Genomic DNA, 17,029 nt, shown 5'->3' with positions numbered 1-17,029 from the left:
CTCTTTCCCCTTTGCTAGACCAGAGCATCTTCATTCTCACTTTTTAACCTTACCTTGGAGCTTCTTGTAAATACATTTGCATTACTCTGCAAAATACATTACTGATGAATACTTTCAGAATAAACTGAAGGACTCAGGTTTTCCACATTCATGAAAGACCACAAAAGGCAGTCTGCACCTGGCAAGCTGCAAGGTAGATAAGTCCACTTGCCTAATTCAACCCTTCCTCCCACAGGGAAGCAGATAGACCATGTAGAAGATGTTGACCCAAAGTGAATGCAAAATGAATGGAATGGAAAGGCAGGGTGCTGTATCTGAAAAGAGCTAAAGAAGAGTAAGTCCTACTTAACGATACAAAATCAGCATACCATTAGTGTGTATCAAGAGAACATCCTTACACCACCTCTGTCTTAGGTGGCCTTACACCCTTGCCCCAAGAACATGAGCACTCAAGCACTAATGCAATTTGGTCCTTACGCAACAGCAGTGCAGGCATCTTGCCTTGATTTTTAAGGGACGGAATTAGGAGGTAGTTCAGTAGAAAATAATATCGTAACTCCAAACAAACAAACAAGAACCAAAAGCTGTGTACACTTTTTAAGCATGGAATACCCTTAGATGAAGCCAAGTGCTTTAAAAGTTGCCCTCCCTGCTCATGCTCAACACAGGCAACCAAGTGTGGTGCCACGTACAGAAAAGGCAGCACCACCTAAGAATAAGAGGCTGTTCAAGACAGATAGTTGTGCACAGAATTACAGACTTCACATACATAAGTTTTGTGCACATAGAAAAAAATGTACATGCACGAAAAGTGAAAGTGCTTTGCGAAATCTCCCGTAGGACTAAAGCACATTCATTATACAGCTTGAAGAAAGTTTAATACCTTTCAAATTCTGCAACCAACTTTTAAAGGGCCATCTAGCAGAATTGAAGTGTGTTAAAAATGGAGCACAAGAGTAGCAATTATCAAAAACTAAACACAGCAGCCTGTGGAGAAATCACCAAGTAACACTTGCGCTGAATGCAAACATGTCCTGCTCAAATATATTTTCCAGGTCTCTAAAGTACTTAAGTTCCCTTCATCACCCTCTTGGTTTTCTTTTTCGTTTCCCACTTTCAAAGTTTCCAGAAAAAATGTATACTCAGCAAGATGAACTACATTTGCCTTTATGCAGTAATTTTAATTCTATGAGATGACAGTAATGACTAACAAATCTTTGGAAAGTGGGTCTTGTAACACAGAAAATTACACAGAAATCTTTATGTGTATACACACACACAAAAGCATCCATGTCAGCCTTTAGATGCTGACATAGTGAGGGAGAAGAAAAAAAAAAAAAAAGACAAACACATTCCCAAATGACTAATACGAAAAGCAATTGAATAAATGCACTGCTATTGTCCAATTCTTCCTGGCAGCATCACGACAGTTAGAGATGGTGAAATCTACTGCTCAAATTGTTTGTGAAATCTGGACCCAGGCTCTGCATGACTCATGTGCTCATCTCTGAACAAACAGGAAGGAGCAATATCCTATATGGGAAAGACTTTTCTGTAAAGCTAATCATTAATAACTTAGGCAGGGAAACAGTTCTCAGACTTCGGCAAATACTGTTCTGTTTGCCAAGCCCATTTTAATGACATTCTTAAAGTAATAAATGTATTACCACACATTCAGTATGTATTTCCCTTCATATGATCTAGTTAAAGGAAGAGTCAAGGAGTTTAACTTACATGCCCTCTTTTGCATTTTTCCCATTAAAAAAGGGCATTTTAACAATCAGCCAGGCTTAACAGTCAAAGTTTGGCTCATTAGACATTGAGAGGCATTAGTAACAAGGCTAACAGCACTCAATGTAACACTGTGCATGAAAATCAGATGAAGTTTTCTTAACCCAAACAAGTCACAAAATTCTGAATGCATTTTGGTTTAAAAGGCCTGCATGTTAAGCATATGCATGTGGCTAAACCAGCAACCTAAATCTTTTTCAACACATTGTAAGGTGTTAAATCACAAATGTTTGGTTGGTCACTAAGAATAATCTCTTTATAGAAGACTAGCTGTCTGCTTTTTTAATTTGTAATTTTCTTGAATCACTGTCACTTTTAATAGTGATGTATTTAGTTACAATGTACCACTTTTATTTTGATGAAGACAGGAGGCTTGCTAATGAATTAGCCTGACCAGCTTTTCTCTTGAAGCCTGAAGAAACAGCATTTAAAATACCTTGTTTTATATATATTGTAGCTTACTAAGTAATAAATTAAAGATTCATCATCTTATTTTGCTATTCTTGAAAACCTCCAGTGATAAAAGAGATTTAACCCATTTGCTTTGCCCTTTGGTCTTCATTTACCTGTCAGGATGAATAGTAGAGAGCACAAAGACAAGGAGAATGACATCCAGGATCTCATCTGGAAAAGGATAGGGTAAAGCATCATCACACACATCATGAACAAAGGCAGAACACCAGGCTGAATTGTAGGACGAATGTGACTGTCGGGGAAAAAGATGAAAAGAGGCACAGAGAGAACAGTAGTAGTTAATACGTTTACTGTGACTCAAGAAACTTTTTTTCTTCAATTATTCAGCATTGTAAAACATCTCATATAAAAGCCTATTCTGTCTGGTATCTTACTCAAGCTGAGAAGCAAGATCACTGATGGTATTCATTCCTCTCTGCAGAGTAAGACTTTGTTCTTTGGAAAATTGAAAACTTCAGTTAAAAGTTGTCAAAGCCATCACATGCTTTTTCATGAAGACGGCTTCCTGGCAGCCTCCTGAATTACAGGCTTATAAGATACTCTAAAGCACGCACATGAATTACCTTTACTAGCTCCACTGCTCCTGAAGCAAAATCACAACAGTATAGAAAGGTTCCAGGTGTATTGCTAGCAAAACAAAACCAACATCAGTTAAAAAATTATTATTGTAAAAGATGAAAGTCTACGTCAGTTTTCATGGAACTACAGAGGGCCCTTTGGGGTTCTCCACAGGTTTGATCAAGCATGCCTTACTGATGTCTAGCACATGGAAAGCCACATAGGTTGTAATGAACCAATAGGGCAGACAAATTCATAAGAATACCAACAGGCAATTAGTCTAAAAAGGAGAATTATAGCCTTGTCAGGGAGGAAGTGAAAAGGAAAAGAAAGAAGGTCACAGAGGGCTGTCAGGATTGATGACAATGTCCTGGTGTTGTATTACATAAATGCACATTAATAGGTCATATTTTCTTACAGAAGCACTGCATTAAGTCTCTATCATTAGCCCATGTATGCTGTTTAATTAGCAATATGATTTGGGTAGGGGTGGGGTGTTGCAAAAGTCATCCATAGTTCTGTAGAAGTTTGGGTTCTGATATGCCACCTTGCTGTGCTTTTGATTAGATTAAGCAGTATTGGTTGTTTCCCTCCATTATCCCCTTTGTTTTGTAAGCCAAGATGAATAAGAATTTCCTGTAGCACTGTTTTCTCTTCCTTTCTCATCCAAGATTAAGCCAGCTGCAAATTTCCTCCTACCATTCATCAGATACTAGTAGCTCTAGGGAGAAATTTTTTTCACCTCTGAAAAATTCATTTAAGAGAAACTGAGCAAGCCCCTCAAAGCCTACTAAGGAATGACCTCACGGTCAACTCATGATCAGTTAATCTCTCTTTAAAAATATTTCATATTTTGGACATTTTTGGTTTCTTTAGAAAGGAAATCAGTAAACTCTGGCAGTGCCTATAATATCTCACAGTATACGCAGTTGAGTTAGTGACCTCTCTCTGAGGGCTCAACAGGAGGACCTTTGTGCACCAAAATATATTCCATCCTTGCTGCTGAGCAAAACTTTTATCAGCTCTGTTCCCACCATGAGAGTTCATTAGTTTAGATATTTTTCATGGATGACGACAAGCAGCCAGGCTTTGGATCCAGCCAGTCCCTTGGGAAAGGTTAAGCTGATTACCTAATTGACTTGTTAGGATGTTATTTCATTTTTTTTAGAGCAGAATAGGAGCTAAGTAGAAAGTCAACTTAAAACAAAGGCACAGCTTGATCTGGACAGTGATTTCATGATGTATTGTATTAAAAAGCAGTAACTTAAATTTTAAGGGGGACAGAGGAAGCGGTTTAAAAGTTACTTTACAAACCTAAGTGGAAAATTTTTTTTGTAGCCAGGGTACCCTCATACTTGACACTGGCTTCTTTTTATATGCATACAAAAGACAGTTTTTATATTATTAAATTCAGAGTAAAACCAACTGTGCTATAAAGCCAGGCCTGCTAAATGATGTTTCCATCAGGTCATATGCAAGATAAAGGTGTGTTGTTCAAAGTACCAACCAATGTGACTGACTGAAGGATTTGCATAAGAATAGAGATCTCCAGGAAAAATACCTAATGAGTGGATTCTTAATTATCAGAAATGTCAACCTATGACTAATGCCTCCCGTGAGGAAAATACAAAACTTTGTCTCATAATTTTTAATACAGCCACATGATATCTTTTCCCAGTATAATGTTACTTCCCAAACTTTTTGTACAAAACAGGACTCCCCTTTCATTATATGCTGTCTAAAGCAAAGCATTTGTCGTGGGATGAAGATGCGTTGCTAACACTAATAGGTTTCATGTATGACACGGGTGCATCACTCAGTTCCTCCTACTCTCTGTTTCTATATCTGCCAAATGGAGTATTTTTGTATAGTGGTGATGCTAGCAATCAGAATTCATTTATAGAATCATGAACTGTGCCATACTCAAGCTCTTGGAGGCATGAATAAAAAGAAATCTATTTCAACCCTTGATACATACACAGCCCTTCCAATAAAACTTTCCTGCCTCCATGGAAGGGAGCACATGCTCTCATAACAGCTTCTTCTAAAACCAGAAGCTAAGTGGATTAAGATGTTTCAAGGAATTAAGTAATGCAATACAAGACTTGTGCCTTCCTTGACACTAAAACCTGAAGCAATATGACAAAGTGTACCAGCCAAATTCAGAAATAATACAGCTTCTTACTGCTGGATCACATGCCATTATCTACTGTCTCTGATTTTTGGCCTTTTGAAGAAATATCCGGTAGCTTTATGGTGACATATAAGACAAGGGAATACTTCACCTGCCTGAGATGAACTACAAGATAATCAGTCTGAATGCACCTGAAGACAAATCTTGTCAGCAAATACGGTGCCCCCAAGACTAGGATGGACCTGTATGAGGTGTATCCTATACTGATGCTACCAACATTATCTGTGGTCTGCAAGCAATCAGAATTTCAGGGCTGTAAAACAGTCGACTCAACACTTCCTGCAGCACTGGTCTAGCACCAACATTTGAAGAAAATTAAGATGAGAACAGAACTTTCATCTTTGAAAATCCAGCACTACATACCATAGAACTTTCAAAATAGGAAAGACACTGTTTCCAGCGCCACAACCAACCTAAAAATCAGAAGAGAAACAAGAAGTTAAAATAAATGAGCAAACAAAACCTCATGGTTTTTTATTTTTGTCTTAAATTAGTTGGTAGGTCAGACCTACTAGACTTAAAGGTATGTTGGACAAAAAAAGGTAAAAACAGCTCATACCACAACTCTCAAGTCACTTCTATGATCACGTTTCTCCTCCATGTCTTTCTAAAGTTAGGAGAGCATCCATCTCTCAAACTGCATAGGAAAACGCAGTACTCTTGTCCAATTTCACCATTTGGCAAGAATGCGTCAAGTACTTGCACTTTAAGACAGAGTACTTTAAGACATAACTTTTCTTGGGAAATTAGAAACCCAACTTCCAGTGAAAATGGAATCTGACAATCTAGCCCTAAATTCTGATTTGGGAGAAACTTTGAAGGGAAAACAAAGCCCAGATACTAGGTTTCTCTGGAAGTTTCTGCCATAAATGAATATAGTACATCAAATTCTAAATGTTTACTTCTTGATACTTACTAATCATCTTTATCAGGCTTATAAGCAATTAAGTGGAGTTCTATATGATGGGTAGAACATTTGCAGTGCATTACCTCTAATATTCTGTAAGTGGCATCAATACCAGGGAAGGGTTCTAGCCTGCCAAGTTCTTCTCCACAGTTTTTACCCTGAGGATTGTTAGTAGGAGATTTTTCTTGTTTTTTATTATATACATATTCTTGTACAGAAGTAGAACCACCTCCATAATTTTTCTTCCAATATTTTTCTACTGCCTCAAACGTTTCATTTTTGTGTGAAAAACTGTTGGTACTATTTATTTTTGTGTGTTCTGAAGATCTTTCTTCCATTTTCAACTCTTTTCTCCTTTTTTCTGGAAGAATTTCTGGAAACTCCAGAAACAGCCAATTGCGATCCTTGAAAAAGTTATTTTTATGAGTCTTGTAAAATTCATTCCAATATTTACTGGCTTCTCTCTCATATTTATCTGAAATTAAAACAAAGCAAAAACTTGTTGAATATGAGCTTCGGTGCCAAATACTGTAAAGCAACATGGAATCTGGACCCCAAATTTACAGTTTAAAAATATGTAGTTTCCCACATCGTACACATTTAAATAAAAACATAAATTTTGGGTCTTACCTTAATCTGTGCTCACAGTGACTCCCATGAGGATTCAATGAGATTTTATGTCACTTAGGATGGGGCAGACAGGCTTTCTGAATCATCCTTTTTTTTTTTTTTTTTTAAATGTAGTGACATAATAGAACAGCATCACCACAATACGCAATTATAAGTTTCTTAGACAAGCTTTCATGTCTCAAATTATAAAAGCAATGCATCCTTTCAATTACATGTTCTCCATGCTTTTCCTATTTAAGAAATACTAAATTGAAATTAATTTCATGATTTATGAAACTCTATGAACAATAGCAAATTTGTTGGTAGCTAGCCATCTGTCAAAAAAAACATCAATTAGAAATCCAGTTTTGCAAATTGCAGTGATAAATGCTACTGTATAGCCAACAGACAGTAATTCACTCTTAACCATTCAACAATGCAGTTTTGGCAGAAAATAACAATACAGTCAGAAGCAACATGCTGGCTTTCTTACTTTCAAAACACTTCAGAGATTCTTACAATAGACCTTTGTGTTAACTTTTAAATCACAAAACATTCTAACTGAATGTTAGAACATCAAAGAGTAGGGCTGGAAGGGATTTCACCCAGTCAGGGAATTCATATCCCTTCTCCACAGAAATTTGTCCAACCTGTTCTTAAAATGCCACCTTTCATACAGGTTTAACAACCTTCTTCAGTAACATATTTTGGTCTTTCACCATCTGTACAGTTAGAAACCTTTTCCACTACCTAAATTGCAATAAGGAAATTTCAGGTTAAGTCCAGTAATTCTTGTCCCATTAACCAAGCAGATAAAGCAAAGATTATTCACTTCTCTTTGCAATGCCTATTTACTTATTTGAAGTCTTTTACTATGTCTCCCATAAACAATCTCTTCTCTAGATTGTCTGAGCCTAACTCTCTTCTTTTTTCCACAGATGTCATGATTTTTGGACTTCTGATAGTTTTCATTTTTCTTCCCTAGATTCTCTCCAATTGATTTACTACTTTTTGGTGCTGTATTCTGGTAAAGGCATTATCAACACAGAGCAAAAGGAATATTTTACGAGGCTTACAGGCTGTAATGCTGTTTATAACTCCCAGCTTGCCATTTTGCAACAGCATGACACTGCTGATTCAGCTAGTGATTCACCACAGCCCTCAGATCTTCTGCAAAATGACTACCTAGCCAATTGTTCCCGAACATAGTATTTTTTTTCAAGGAATTATTCCTAAGCAAAGTATTCTGCATTTATTTGTAGCAAATGTATATCTTTCAGATCCCTTTTTTCACCATTTGTCCAGATCTTTCCGATTCCTAATCCCGTCCTTCACCATACTTGAAAGATGTCTTCACTTAGTATCATCTTCAAGTCTCCCATCTCCTGAGGTCACAAATGAAAATACCAAGCAGAACTGGACACAGAACAAAACGGTTCTCTGCCCAGCACAGTCTTCCATTCTAAAAGGATCTCTCTAGGCATTCATTCACCCAAAAGCAGTTTCATTAGTTCTCGCTTGCCTAACTTGCTTATGAAAATGTCAAGTAAAGCAAGTCAGAAGCCTGACTAAGGATAAATTTCAGGACTGCTGTTTTTTCCTTATCCTCAGGGCTTGTAACCTTCTCCAAGAAGGAAATTAGCTTGATTTTACATGATTTATTCTTGAAAAGTAGTTTTTGGCCAGTATTCATCTCCTTTGTTCTTCCAAACCCAGTGTCTGCAAGATCTGGATTATCTCTTCCAGTATTTTTCCAGGAACTGAAATTAATTATCTGACTTTCCTCTTTTCCCATCACACCTTTTAAAAAAAGTAAATATTCTCTTTTCTGCTTTCCCAGTCATCCATGTACTCTATGGATGTACTTTGTAACCTGTTCTCAGTACAAGAACAAGATCTTTCCTCCTTCTCACTGGTACTAATTGTCCTAGCCACTGGACTGCAGCTAACCCTTTCAAAGGAAGGCTGATAAAAAGATTAGAATTACAGCTTTTTCAATGTCTCTTTTGTTGATGGTTTTCCCTTCCTCATCCCTCCTAAGTAGCAAATGAAATATTTTTCTTGGTTTTTTCCCCCTCATTCCCAAAGCGTTTAAAGAACTGTTTCTTGTTGACCTTGACGTCTCTTGCTAAGTGTACATCATACAATGTGTTGCCTTTTCTATTTTGTCCCTACTCACTTACACTGACCCATTAATTCTTTTAGTATAAATGCACAGAGTAAATATAGGGTGCATTTCTCCTACTATTCTCATTTAAATCTGAATATACTATTTCCTAAATCACTACAGCTTTTCAGAGTAAACAAGTCTGAGAATTATCATCAGACGCAGACAGGCAGTGGGAAGTGGCAAGGAGGTGGAAGAATGTCTTGTCCTAGAAATCTGCATAATTTTTAAAATTTAACATTTAATACATCCAATTATACTATTAAAGGGCAAGACCCAGCCATGCAGAGTAATTGTACAGACTTGCTTTATAAGTGCAGAGTTGATTGAGGTCATATATACCAGATTTCAATAGTGTAAGTTGCACATTCATATATTGCTCAGCTTCAGTACAAAAAACCCCAAATCTTCTACTCAAAAGGTTCTTAAATTATTGTCATCCCTTGTTATAGACACTACTTTTCTACAAGTCTGCTCAGAACCCTTGTACTTAAATCTCCATTAAGTTTTCCAGACTTCAGAATTGAAGGAAAGCAATGGCTTTAAAGTCAGCCTTTCAAACTGTATTACTATGGTATAACACAGGTTCAAGTGAAAGAATACTTTTCATTCTTTCACTGGTCACTCCTGCACTACTGTATAATAACCACAAATGCACTATTATTATCAACTTTTTGTTTAATTTTGTATATTTAAGTACCCTGACTACTGAATTTTCCATAGCATGTAAAAATGACAAAACTGATAAACGTATAACCTTCCAAGACAAAAAAAATCCCTTACTTAATCAATTGATTTTTCTCCTTAACAGCATTTTTCAACACTAGTAGGCATGCTGAGAAGAAACTGGACATGCAAAGAAGTAAATCAAATTCCTAAAGGTAGTATCATGAGTTCGTTCAGTTTAACTTCTCATTTTAACACGGCTCACCAGAGCTATGATAGTTTAGTGATATAACAGTGTTGTTGAAATCTGTTTTTTCCCCCTTACTGTAGTTTCCAAGGTCCCAAAATAACCTGCTTATTAGCTTCAGTCTAGTTCATTGTTTACACAAATAGACCAAAATGTACTTCTACTTGCAGAATGAAGCTGAAGCTTTCTGAAGGAACACTATCAGCAATGCTCACCTATTCGAGTTCTAAACAGAGGGGCATTCATAGGAAATGTCCTTGGACTCTTGTATTTCTTGGCAATAGACGAATGCCCAATTATACCATTCCTCACCAGCACAAACTAAGTTCTAGCTGATTGTAGATGAAGAATGAAAGGTTCCATGACCCACATGGTTACACAGCTTACTTTTCAATTATGAGCTCTTTTTCAATTTTACACAAACCAAATGAAAATATTGGATGTAATTTTTGAAAAACAAACATTGTACTCCTGTATTCAGATAAAGAATGTGAAAGGTAACAGCAAAGGCAGGATGACAATCCAAGAACATCCAAAGTGATGACGGGCACACAATCCACGACACATTCACAGGTAATTCAAATAAGCTCCAACATGACACTGAGCACAGGATCACAATGACACTATCTAATTTGACAGGTCCAAGACACGACAAGTAAACTGAGGCCCAGGACATCCAAGTAATTGTTTTCAGAATACCTTTCTAATAAAGGAACAAATTAAGAATCCAGTCTTCTATGTTACTATCAAGCCAATACTCCAGCTTCAGCATACATAACTATCCCAGATTTTAGTCTAGGGTTTAGTTTACCAGTTTGAACCTAGAGCTATCATTCTTCAGAAATGCAGAATACATTAAGTTTCCCATCTGAAGACAGGCACAAAATTCCTTAATCATTTACTGAGCAGACTCTGCATGATATATTGGAACACCTTCCACACAAAGTGAACACACTGCTTCCTGAAGCACTCCCAGCTCAGCCTGGCCAAGGCAGCAAGCTGGGACCAGCTGAGACCAGTGTAACTTTCATGGCACTTAGCTGAAATATGGTGCAATGTACAAACACTAGCTCTCTAAACAGTCCGCAAATCATTAAAAAGCATTTGAATATTGTACATGGGAACTTTCATCCCCAGCACCCTAGCTAGCTGGCAAAGCCATTCCCTTTGATGAAGTAACAGTCCTGTGCAGTAGGAGTTTTATTCTAAAGAACTACAAAAGGAACCAGAACTTGCAACTGCACCATACTGATGTACTTGTTTTACACAGAGACTATTGGCCCCCCCAAATGCAAAATTGCTCAGATAAGTAACTGAATTGCTAGGAAAACACACTTTGAGGCAACAAAGGGAAAAACACCAAACCAACCAACAAATTTAGACAAGAGAATGTAGAAATAAAAAGTGTTCCTGGATTTTAAAGCATCTTTAAATGCTTTAAAAAATAGCATTAAAATAGGAATTTGTAAGCCATTATGCATTTGTTACCTTGGTCTTCCCACTGGACTTTCACAAGTGAGTTCTCTGCTGCTTTTTTCTTGGCATTCTCCTCTTCCTCTTGTGACCACTGCATGTGGTCCCTGCAAAAGGCAGTTGAAGAACAGCCTTTAAATAGGATTTTCCATAATCTTTTTTCCCAGGGAAAACTGCCACAAATTAGCTACACTGTCTCAAATACACTTTCTTTTTGAATGCAAGCAAATGACCACAAAGGAGACTGACAGTTAAAAACTAAGTTTCAGAGTATGATAGATAAAAATTAACTAGTAGTTAGGTAAAACTCAAGTGATTAAGAAAAATCTTCCAATTGCAAAGAGGCTGAAGTAGTGTGCATTTTTTTTCTTAGTAATAGGATTAACATATATCTTGTAAATTGAGTGCATTTATAGGAACTTATTTTGAGTGTGCCATTGTGTTTAACTCAATAATAGACCTATCAACAAACACCTTGATGCAAGAAACTTCTCACATTATTAATGTTTATGATGAGGAACAAAGGTCATTTATCAAAGGAATCAGCTATTCCTGAAACAGGGAGCATAATCTGCCTATTCAAGTGAAACAGGTGGAATTGATGAACAGGATTTTACTTATTTGGGGCATCGAGACAAGAAACATTTAGAAAAAAGAAGAATGAGACATTCCTAAGAAAAAGACAAGCAGTGCTGCAAATTGTTCCAGAGTGTATGCTATCTATATTTGTATAAATCGGTTCACTAAATGTTATAATAATCCATTAAGTGGTCACAGAACCAAACCAAGATCTGACCCTGATGGCTAAACTACCTTCCATGCAGATTCTGTGTTTGGATCAGGCCACAATGGAGAGTACCCAAAAACATGCTGCTGGCAGGTTTTAAAAGCTAATCAGCTGCCCCTCCAAATCATCCAGTCTAAACAGTTTTAGAAATCAGATTAAATCAGATAATATAAGTAATCTATTAGATCCGAATCCTACTGAAATCAATTAACTGAAAGCCTATGACTAAAATTCCATTGGTTACTATGGGAAAAGGAACAAGGTGCCAACTTGAAAAGAGTTAATTGTCTCTAAGAGCTAATGAGCATCTTCCTGTTCCATGCTTGGTGACATATAAGTAATTTAATTCTTAGACCTTCACTGTTCTCTTTTGTTAATTGTGGGAGACTAATTGGTATGTATTTGTCTGCTTGCCTCAGACTTGATTTCCGCATCTCTACTGAAATATTTCTCATTATTGTCCCCAGCAGGTTGCCTCTCCCCTTCCTGTATTTGTTTGTATACTGAATGTTCCTGTGCAGTGTCAAGGCTCTGACAGACATGCTGTAGTAGAATAAAACTGAATGACCGAAGCATTACTAGGCAGCCATCCTCTTGGAAGAACTTGCTTCTCTCACTGCTGTCACCATTTTTGACCTTGCCTATTCTAGCAAGCTGAAACCAAGGACTATTCAGATGGCAATAATATACAGCCAGCCCTTCTGACAGATGACTTGCTGCAGTATAAGCTTTAGCTGATCAATTTTAATCCATCATTGTGTGTCTGTCAGAGCTCTTAAGGGCTCTACACACACTATTATAGGTGCCTGAAGTCCTCCATCTTCATCAACAACTTTTTTCCTTTTGTCCCTCCTTGGAAATTCATAAAGCTGAAGAAAGGTCTTTTGGCTCTTTCCTAGAAATTTTTATATGGAAATCCCCAAATGACAGGACTGCAGCAGCACTTCTTGATCAAAATATATGCAAAACAGATGACATAATATAGTTCTTATGCAAACTATTTACATAGTTTGTATGCTTCAAATGAGGCAGCTCCTTCAGTAATAACAGCTGGCAGAAACACAGAATACAGAAGAATTCTAAGCACAGAAGTGTTTAAATACAGAAGCGTTTTAAGCTGAACATTGACAGCAAAGCAAGCTATCCATTTTAACCACACCAGGAACTGTTAACATGAGTAGGCCTGACACGAGATCAAGCAATGCTACTTTCAGTTCAGCTTATTCAACTTAGCCCTTTTCCATTAACTTGTTTGCTAACATAGGGTTTAATTATCTATGAAAAATGACATGTGAAAACTATGCCAATTACTAACCTGAATAGAAGCAGACATTTTTTGCTCCAGTGTTTAGCATCATTCATTACTTCTCTCGCAAAATGACAGAAGAGCACTACAGCAAATATCTAAAGCATTAGTTCCCAAATTTAATTTGCTTAGTATTCCTAGCAGCAATGGTAGCAGCTCTTAGCTCCCCGCCAATTCACACAAAGGCAAAAAGAAGGATGCCACTTTATGAAGTACCAAAGATGATGAGTGGAAAACAAAAGGATATAAATCCTCATACATCAATGCTAAGGAAGATGAATCTTTTATGCTTACCCTGAATGATCTATTTAGCTCCACCACCACTTACCCTGATCCCCTTTATCTCCCTAGTGAGAACCCTGCTGATTCAGCGACCTTCAGATCCAGGACCTCCCTCCAATTTGTAGCCAGGTTCTTGACTTATCAAGACCTTCGCAACTTCCATGCAACCCCTGCTCCAACTCAGTTTCACCTGTTTTCCCTTCTGAGCTACGTGGATTAATCTGCAGATCCACTTTCTGAACAACCCTGTTCCTTTCAATCTCATCTTTACAATCCATCCCAATCACCTGCATCATAGTTTGATAACTCTGTATTAGACTGTCACTCAATGCTAGCAAGAAAAACTGAAGCTACACATGATCAATTATTTGGAAGGAATTTAAAAAATTAGACAAAACTGAGTTTCATTGAGGTACACCATTACAGAAAAAGGGTGGCCTTTTTCTAAAAATCTTACCCTACCTTGACTATATAGCCTACATCTTAATCAGCATTTACACACATAAATGCTTTTTCCACCTAATTGAAGGTATTAAGTCTGGAAGATGCTTAACAACTATGCTGCATGTAGATTTATGAAACATGGAGATAAACTTTACACTCTTTTAACACAATAAGCAGCCAGCTTCCTTGGCCAAGGAACTTATAGAAGCATAGACAACTCCAGTTTTGGCCTTACAGTGGTATATGTTGGGGACCATGCCTTGAGGACATCTAGTTTAGAAAACAGTAATAGGTGACGATCTAGTTGCATATCTTACCTCATCAGTTAAGCCCAAATTTAGAAACTAAAAAGAATAAGGAAGATACTAGTTTATTAACCAGAAGACTTGTGTCATATTCTTCTCTTAAGACCTTTTTAGTCATCACAATTTTACTAGAGAAACTTTTGAAGCAATTTAGATTTAGAAAGTAAAATGGACCAATTAACAAATAAAATGGACTCCTCAAAAGAATAACTAAAAAAAAAACCAGCAAGTTGGAAACTTCATTTCAGAACAAAAGCTTGTCCAATAACTTCTCTGACAGTTGCCAGCAGGAGACACCTTTGAGGGAGGTATAAAAACTGCAGATTAATAAGATAATAAATAACTGCAGAAATAAGCTTAAGCCCTGAAACTTGTCATCTGTTTCTCCTATGTTATGCTACCCGTTGGTTATAAGTAGTCACATCCAGTCCCTTTTCTAATTTTGCTAAATCCTTGCTCTCAAAAATAGTGCGTGGCAGAATTCAAAAATATATTTTAAAATTATGTAGAAAATAATTTCTTGTATAGCTTCTAAATTCTCCACTTCTCTTTTTGTCAAATATTTCTTGTTCTTAAGTTATGAACTGTAGGAATAAAAATTCCTGGTCTGCCAAATGTTTTAGGTAAATATTCTATTTCCTAGATAAATTTAGATATTCTTCTATCCTTCTAACACTTCCTGTATCACTTACTGTTTTGTATTAATCTCCATTCCATGGTCAAAAATCCTAGCCTCTTCAATCTGTGTTGACTAGCATTCTCAATCTTTTCTGAACCCCTATTAATCATAAAAATACTTTTAGAGATGGCGATGTACTGCTGCAAATCAGGGCAATTCTTATTCTTGTTAACATTTACATGTTAATGTTTTCTCTGCTATTATATTGCTTTTTTATGTTAAGATTCAACATATCTTTTTAGACAATTGTGCACTGTATGGAAATCTCTGCTGAATTATCTGTAATATCTGCAGTACACCTTTAGAAGAATACAAGTAATTTACACGTTCCTTTCAAAATGGTGTCAATTTTAGAATACAGTACTAATCCAGTATGCAACATTACTGTCCCTAACTAGTAACTTTCTGCCATTATAAATAACACGGACCATCTTATCCATACACTTTTTGTCTCCTAATTCATTACCGACTTATATATTGTCATCTGTAACAATATTTTGCCTTTCATTCCATGACTAACTACTTGCTCAGCAGCGTTTTACACAAGTCCCTGAGAACTCCTAACTGTCAGATTGCTTGTGACAATCTAGAGTTTTCTCTAACACTACCTTTACACGTCTATTCTGGCAGTCCATTGTTATATATATGCAAATTCAATATAGTAAATAATACACAAAAATATATAAAAATCAGCTTTGAAGAAACATCTCACCACATGTTGTGCTCAAAAACCTGAGATGGATCAGTTAAAATCCGTGATCCAAGTGGAACAGCTGGTCGTCTACCACTTTGGTGCCTCTGTTGCATCTTGCTTTTCTTCAGACATAAAGCAGAAAGCCTTGTAATGAAATTCATTTTGTTCAGAGACCTGAGAACACAATTAACTCAAATTACAGTTTTGCTGTAACTTAATTGTTTATGTCACTTACATGAGAAAGTGATCAAATAATCAAGCACCAATATCAGCTTTAGTAATAATCTTTTACTATAGTATCAATTTAAATGCTTTTTAGAAAACAGCAACATCCCTTCAGTGTGCTGAAAGCCCAAGTAGGCTACTGGAATGAAACCAGTTGAAAGATAAATTATTTGCTATCATTTTAAAGTCCTACCAGGCACGGATAAAAAAAGAAATACACACTAAAACAATAAACCAAGTTTGACACTGTACCTTTAAGAAGACAAGCAAGAAGTGATCAGTAAAGAACCCATTTGTTCTAATGGGCACATACTGTCATTGAGACTGACGTTTTTCACCGCACTCCCTACATAACAGCCTTCAAAAGATTTAGTTCTAGAACTGTGACTGTGGTTTTATGCTTTTAGATAGGAAACAAAAGATTTTTTTTTTTTTAAAGTGTAAACATTATGCAACAGAAAACCTTCTAAAATTTCTGCCACGTAGTCTCCTGATCCCTGTTTAATGCCCTCTTTGAAATTAATGGTTTTACATGTTAAATTTCTGTTCAGGCAAATTATAAAGTGCTTGAGATTTTTCTATTACATGTATAATTCTGTCTTATATGGCTACATTTTACTTTACTTGGAATCTCTTCATACAGTATTAATAATGAAAGAACAAGTGTATGTAGCTTGTACCAGCATTTTGTCTTGTTGGTGGGGTTTTCTTGGGTTTGGGGTTTTTTTTTTTGTTTTTTTCCCCCACATATTCTTGTTAATGTAGGCTTTCTAGGAGATGAGTAAAATGAAATACTCCTCCTACTACTTTTACCCTGATGTGCCTGTGTTCTTTTTTCCGTCAAGGGCTCTGCATATGACTTTAAAAGTCATTCTTAGCCCTATTTTCTTCTGTATAAACCACACATACAAATTCAATGCACTGGAAATAAAAAATGTAGTTACAAAAGAACAGGCACAAGACATTATTAGAAAACATTCTGTGCAAATTGGTTACAAAATGAAGATTTTTATCTTGAGGAAAATAGTACTATTTGATCACAAGTCTTGTACTGTAAATAACAAAGGATTAATTTGTACACATCAATACAAAGCCTGACAAAAGAATCACTTCAATTAAATGAACAGTTTCTCATTTAAGGTGTATTTTTGAATGAGTCATGCTTTAAAAAGGGCATTGTTTATTCATTTTAAGCCTACAGAAAAGAAAAAAAAAAGAAAA

At 36.4% G+C, this 17,029-nt stretch overlaps 1 protein-coding gene across 1 annotated transcript in view; it reads right to left on the bottom strand.

Moving 5' to 3' along the window:
• The window catches only part of METTL8 (methyltransferase like 8), an 18,037-nt gene extending 2,284 nt beyond the window's left edge, over positions 1-15,753 (bottom strand). Inside the window, 6 exon segments of the mRNA XM_010295293.1 lie at positions 2,358-2,497; positions 2,829-2,892; positions 5,381-5,430; positions 6,008-6,399; positions 11,102-11,193; positions 15,602-15,753. Of these exon segments, the coding sequence (XP_010293595.1) occupies positions 2,358-2,497; positions 2,829-2,892; positions 5,381-5,430; positions 6,008-6,399; positions 11,102-11,193; positions 15,602-15,744 (881 nt within the window). The 5' untranslated portion in view covers positions 15,745-15,753.
• Positions 15,754-17,029: the final 1,276 nt, after the last annotated feature.

Source organism: Phaethon lepturus, unplaced genomic scaffold (assembly GCF_000687285.1).
Source record: "Phaethon lepturus isolate BGI_N335 unplaced genomic scaffold, ASM68728v1 scaffold20619, whole genome shotgun sequence".
NCBI classification, from domain to species: Eukaryota; Metazoa; Chordata; class Aves; order Phaethontiformes; family Phaethontidae; genus Phaethon; species Phaethon lepturus.
Note: the sequence above shows the minus strand (reverse complement) of the source record. Positions and strands in the feature narration are given on the sequence as shown.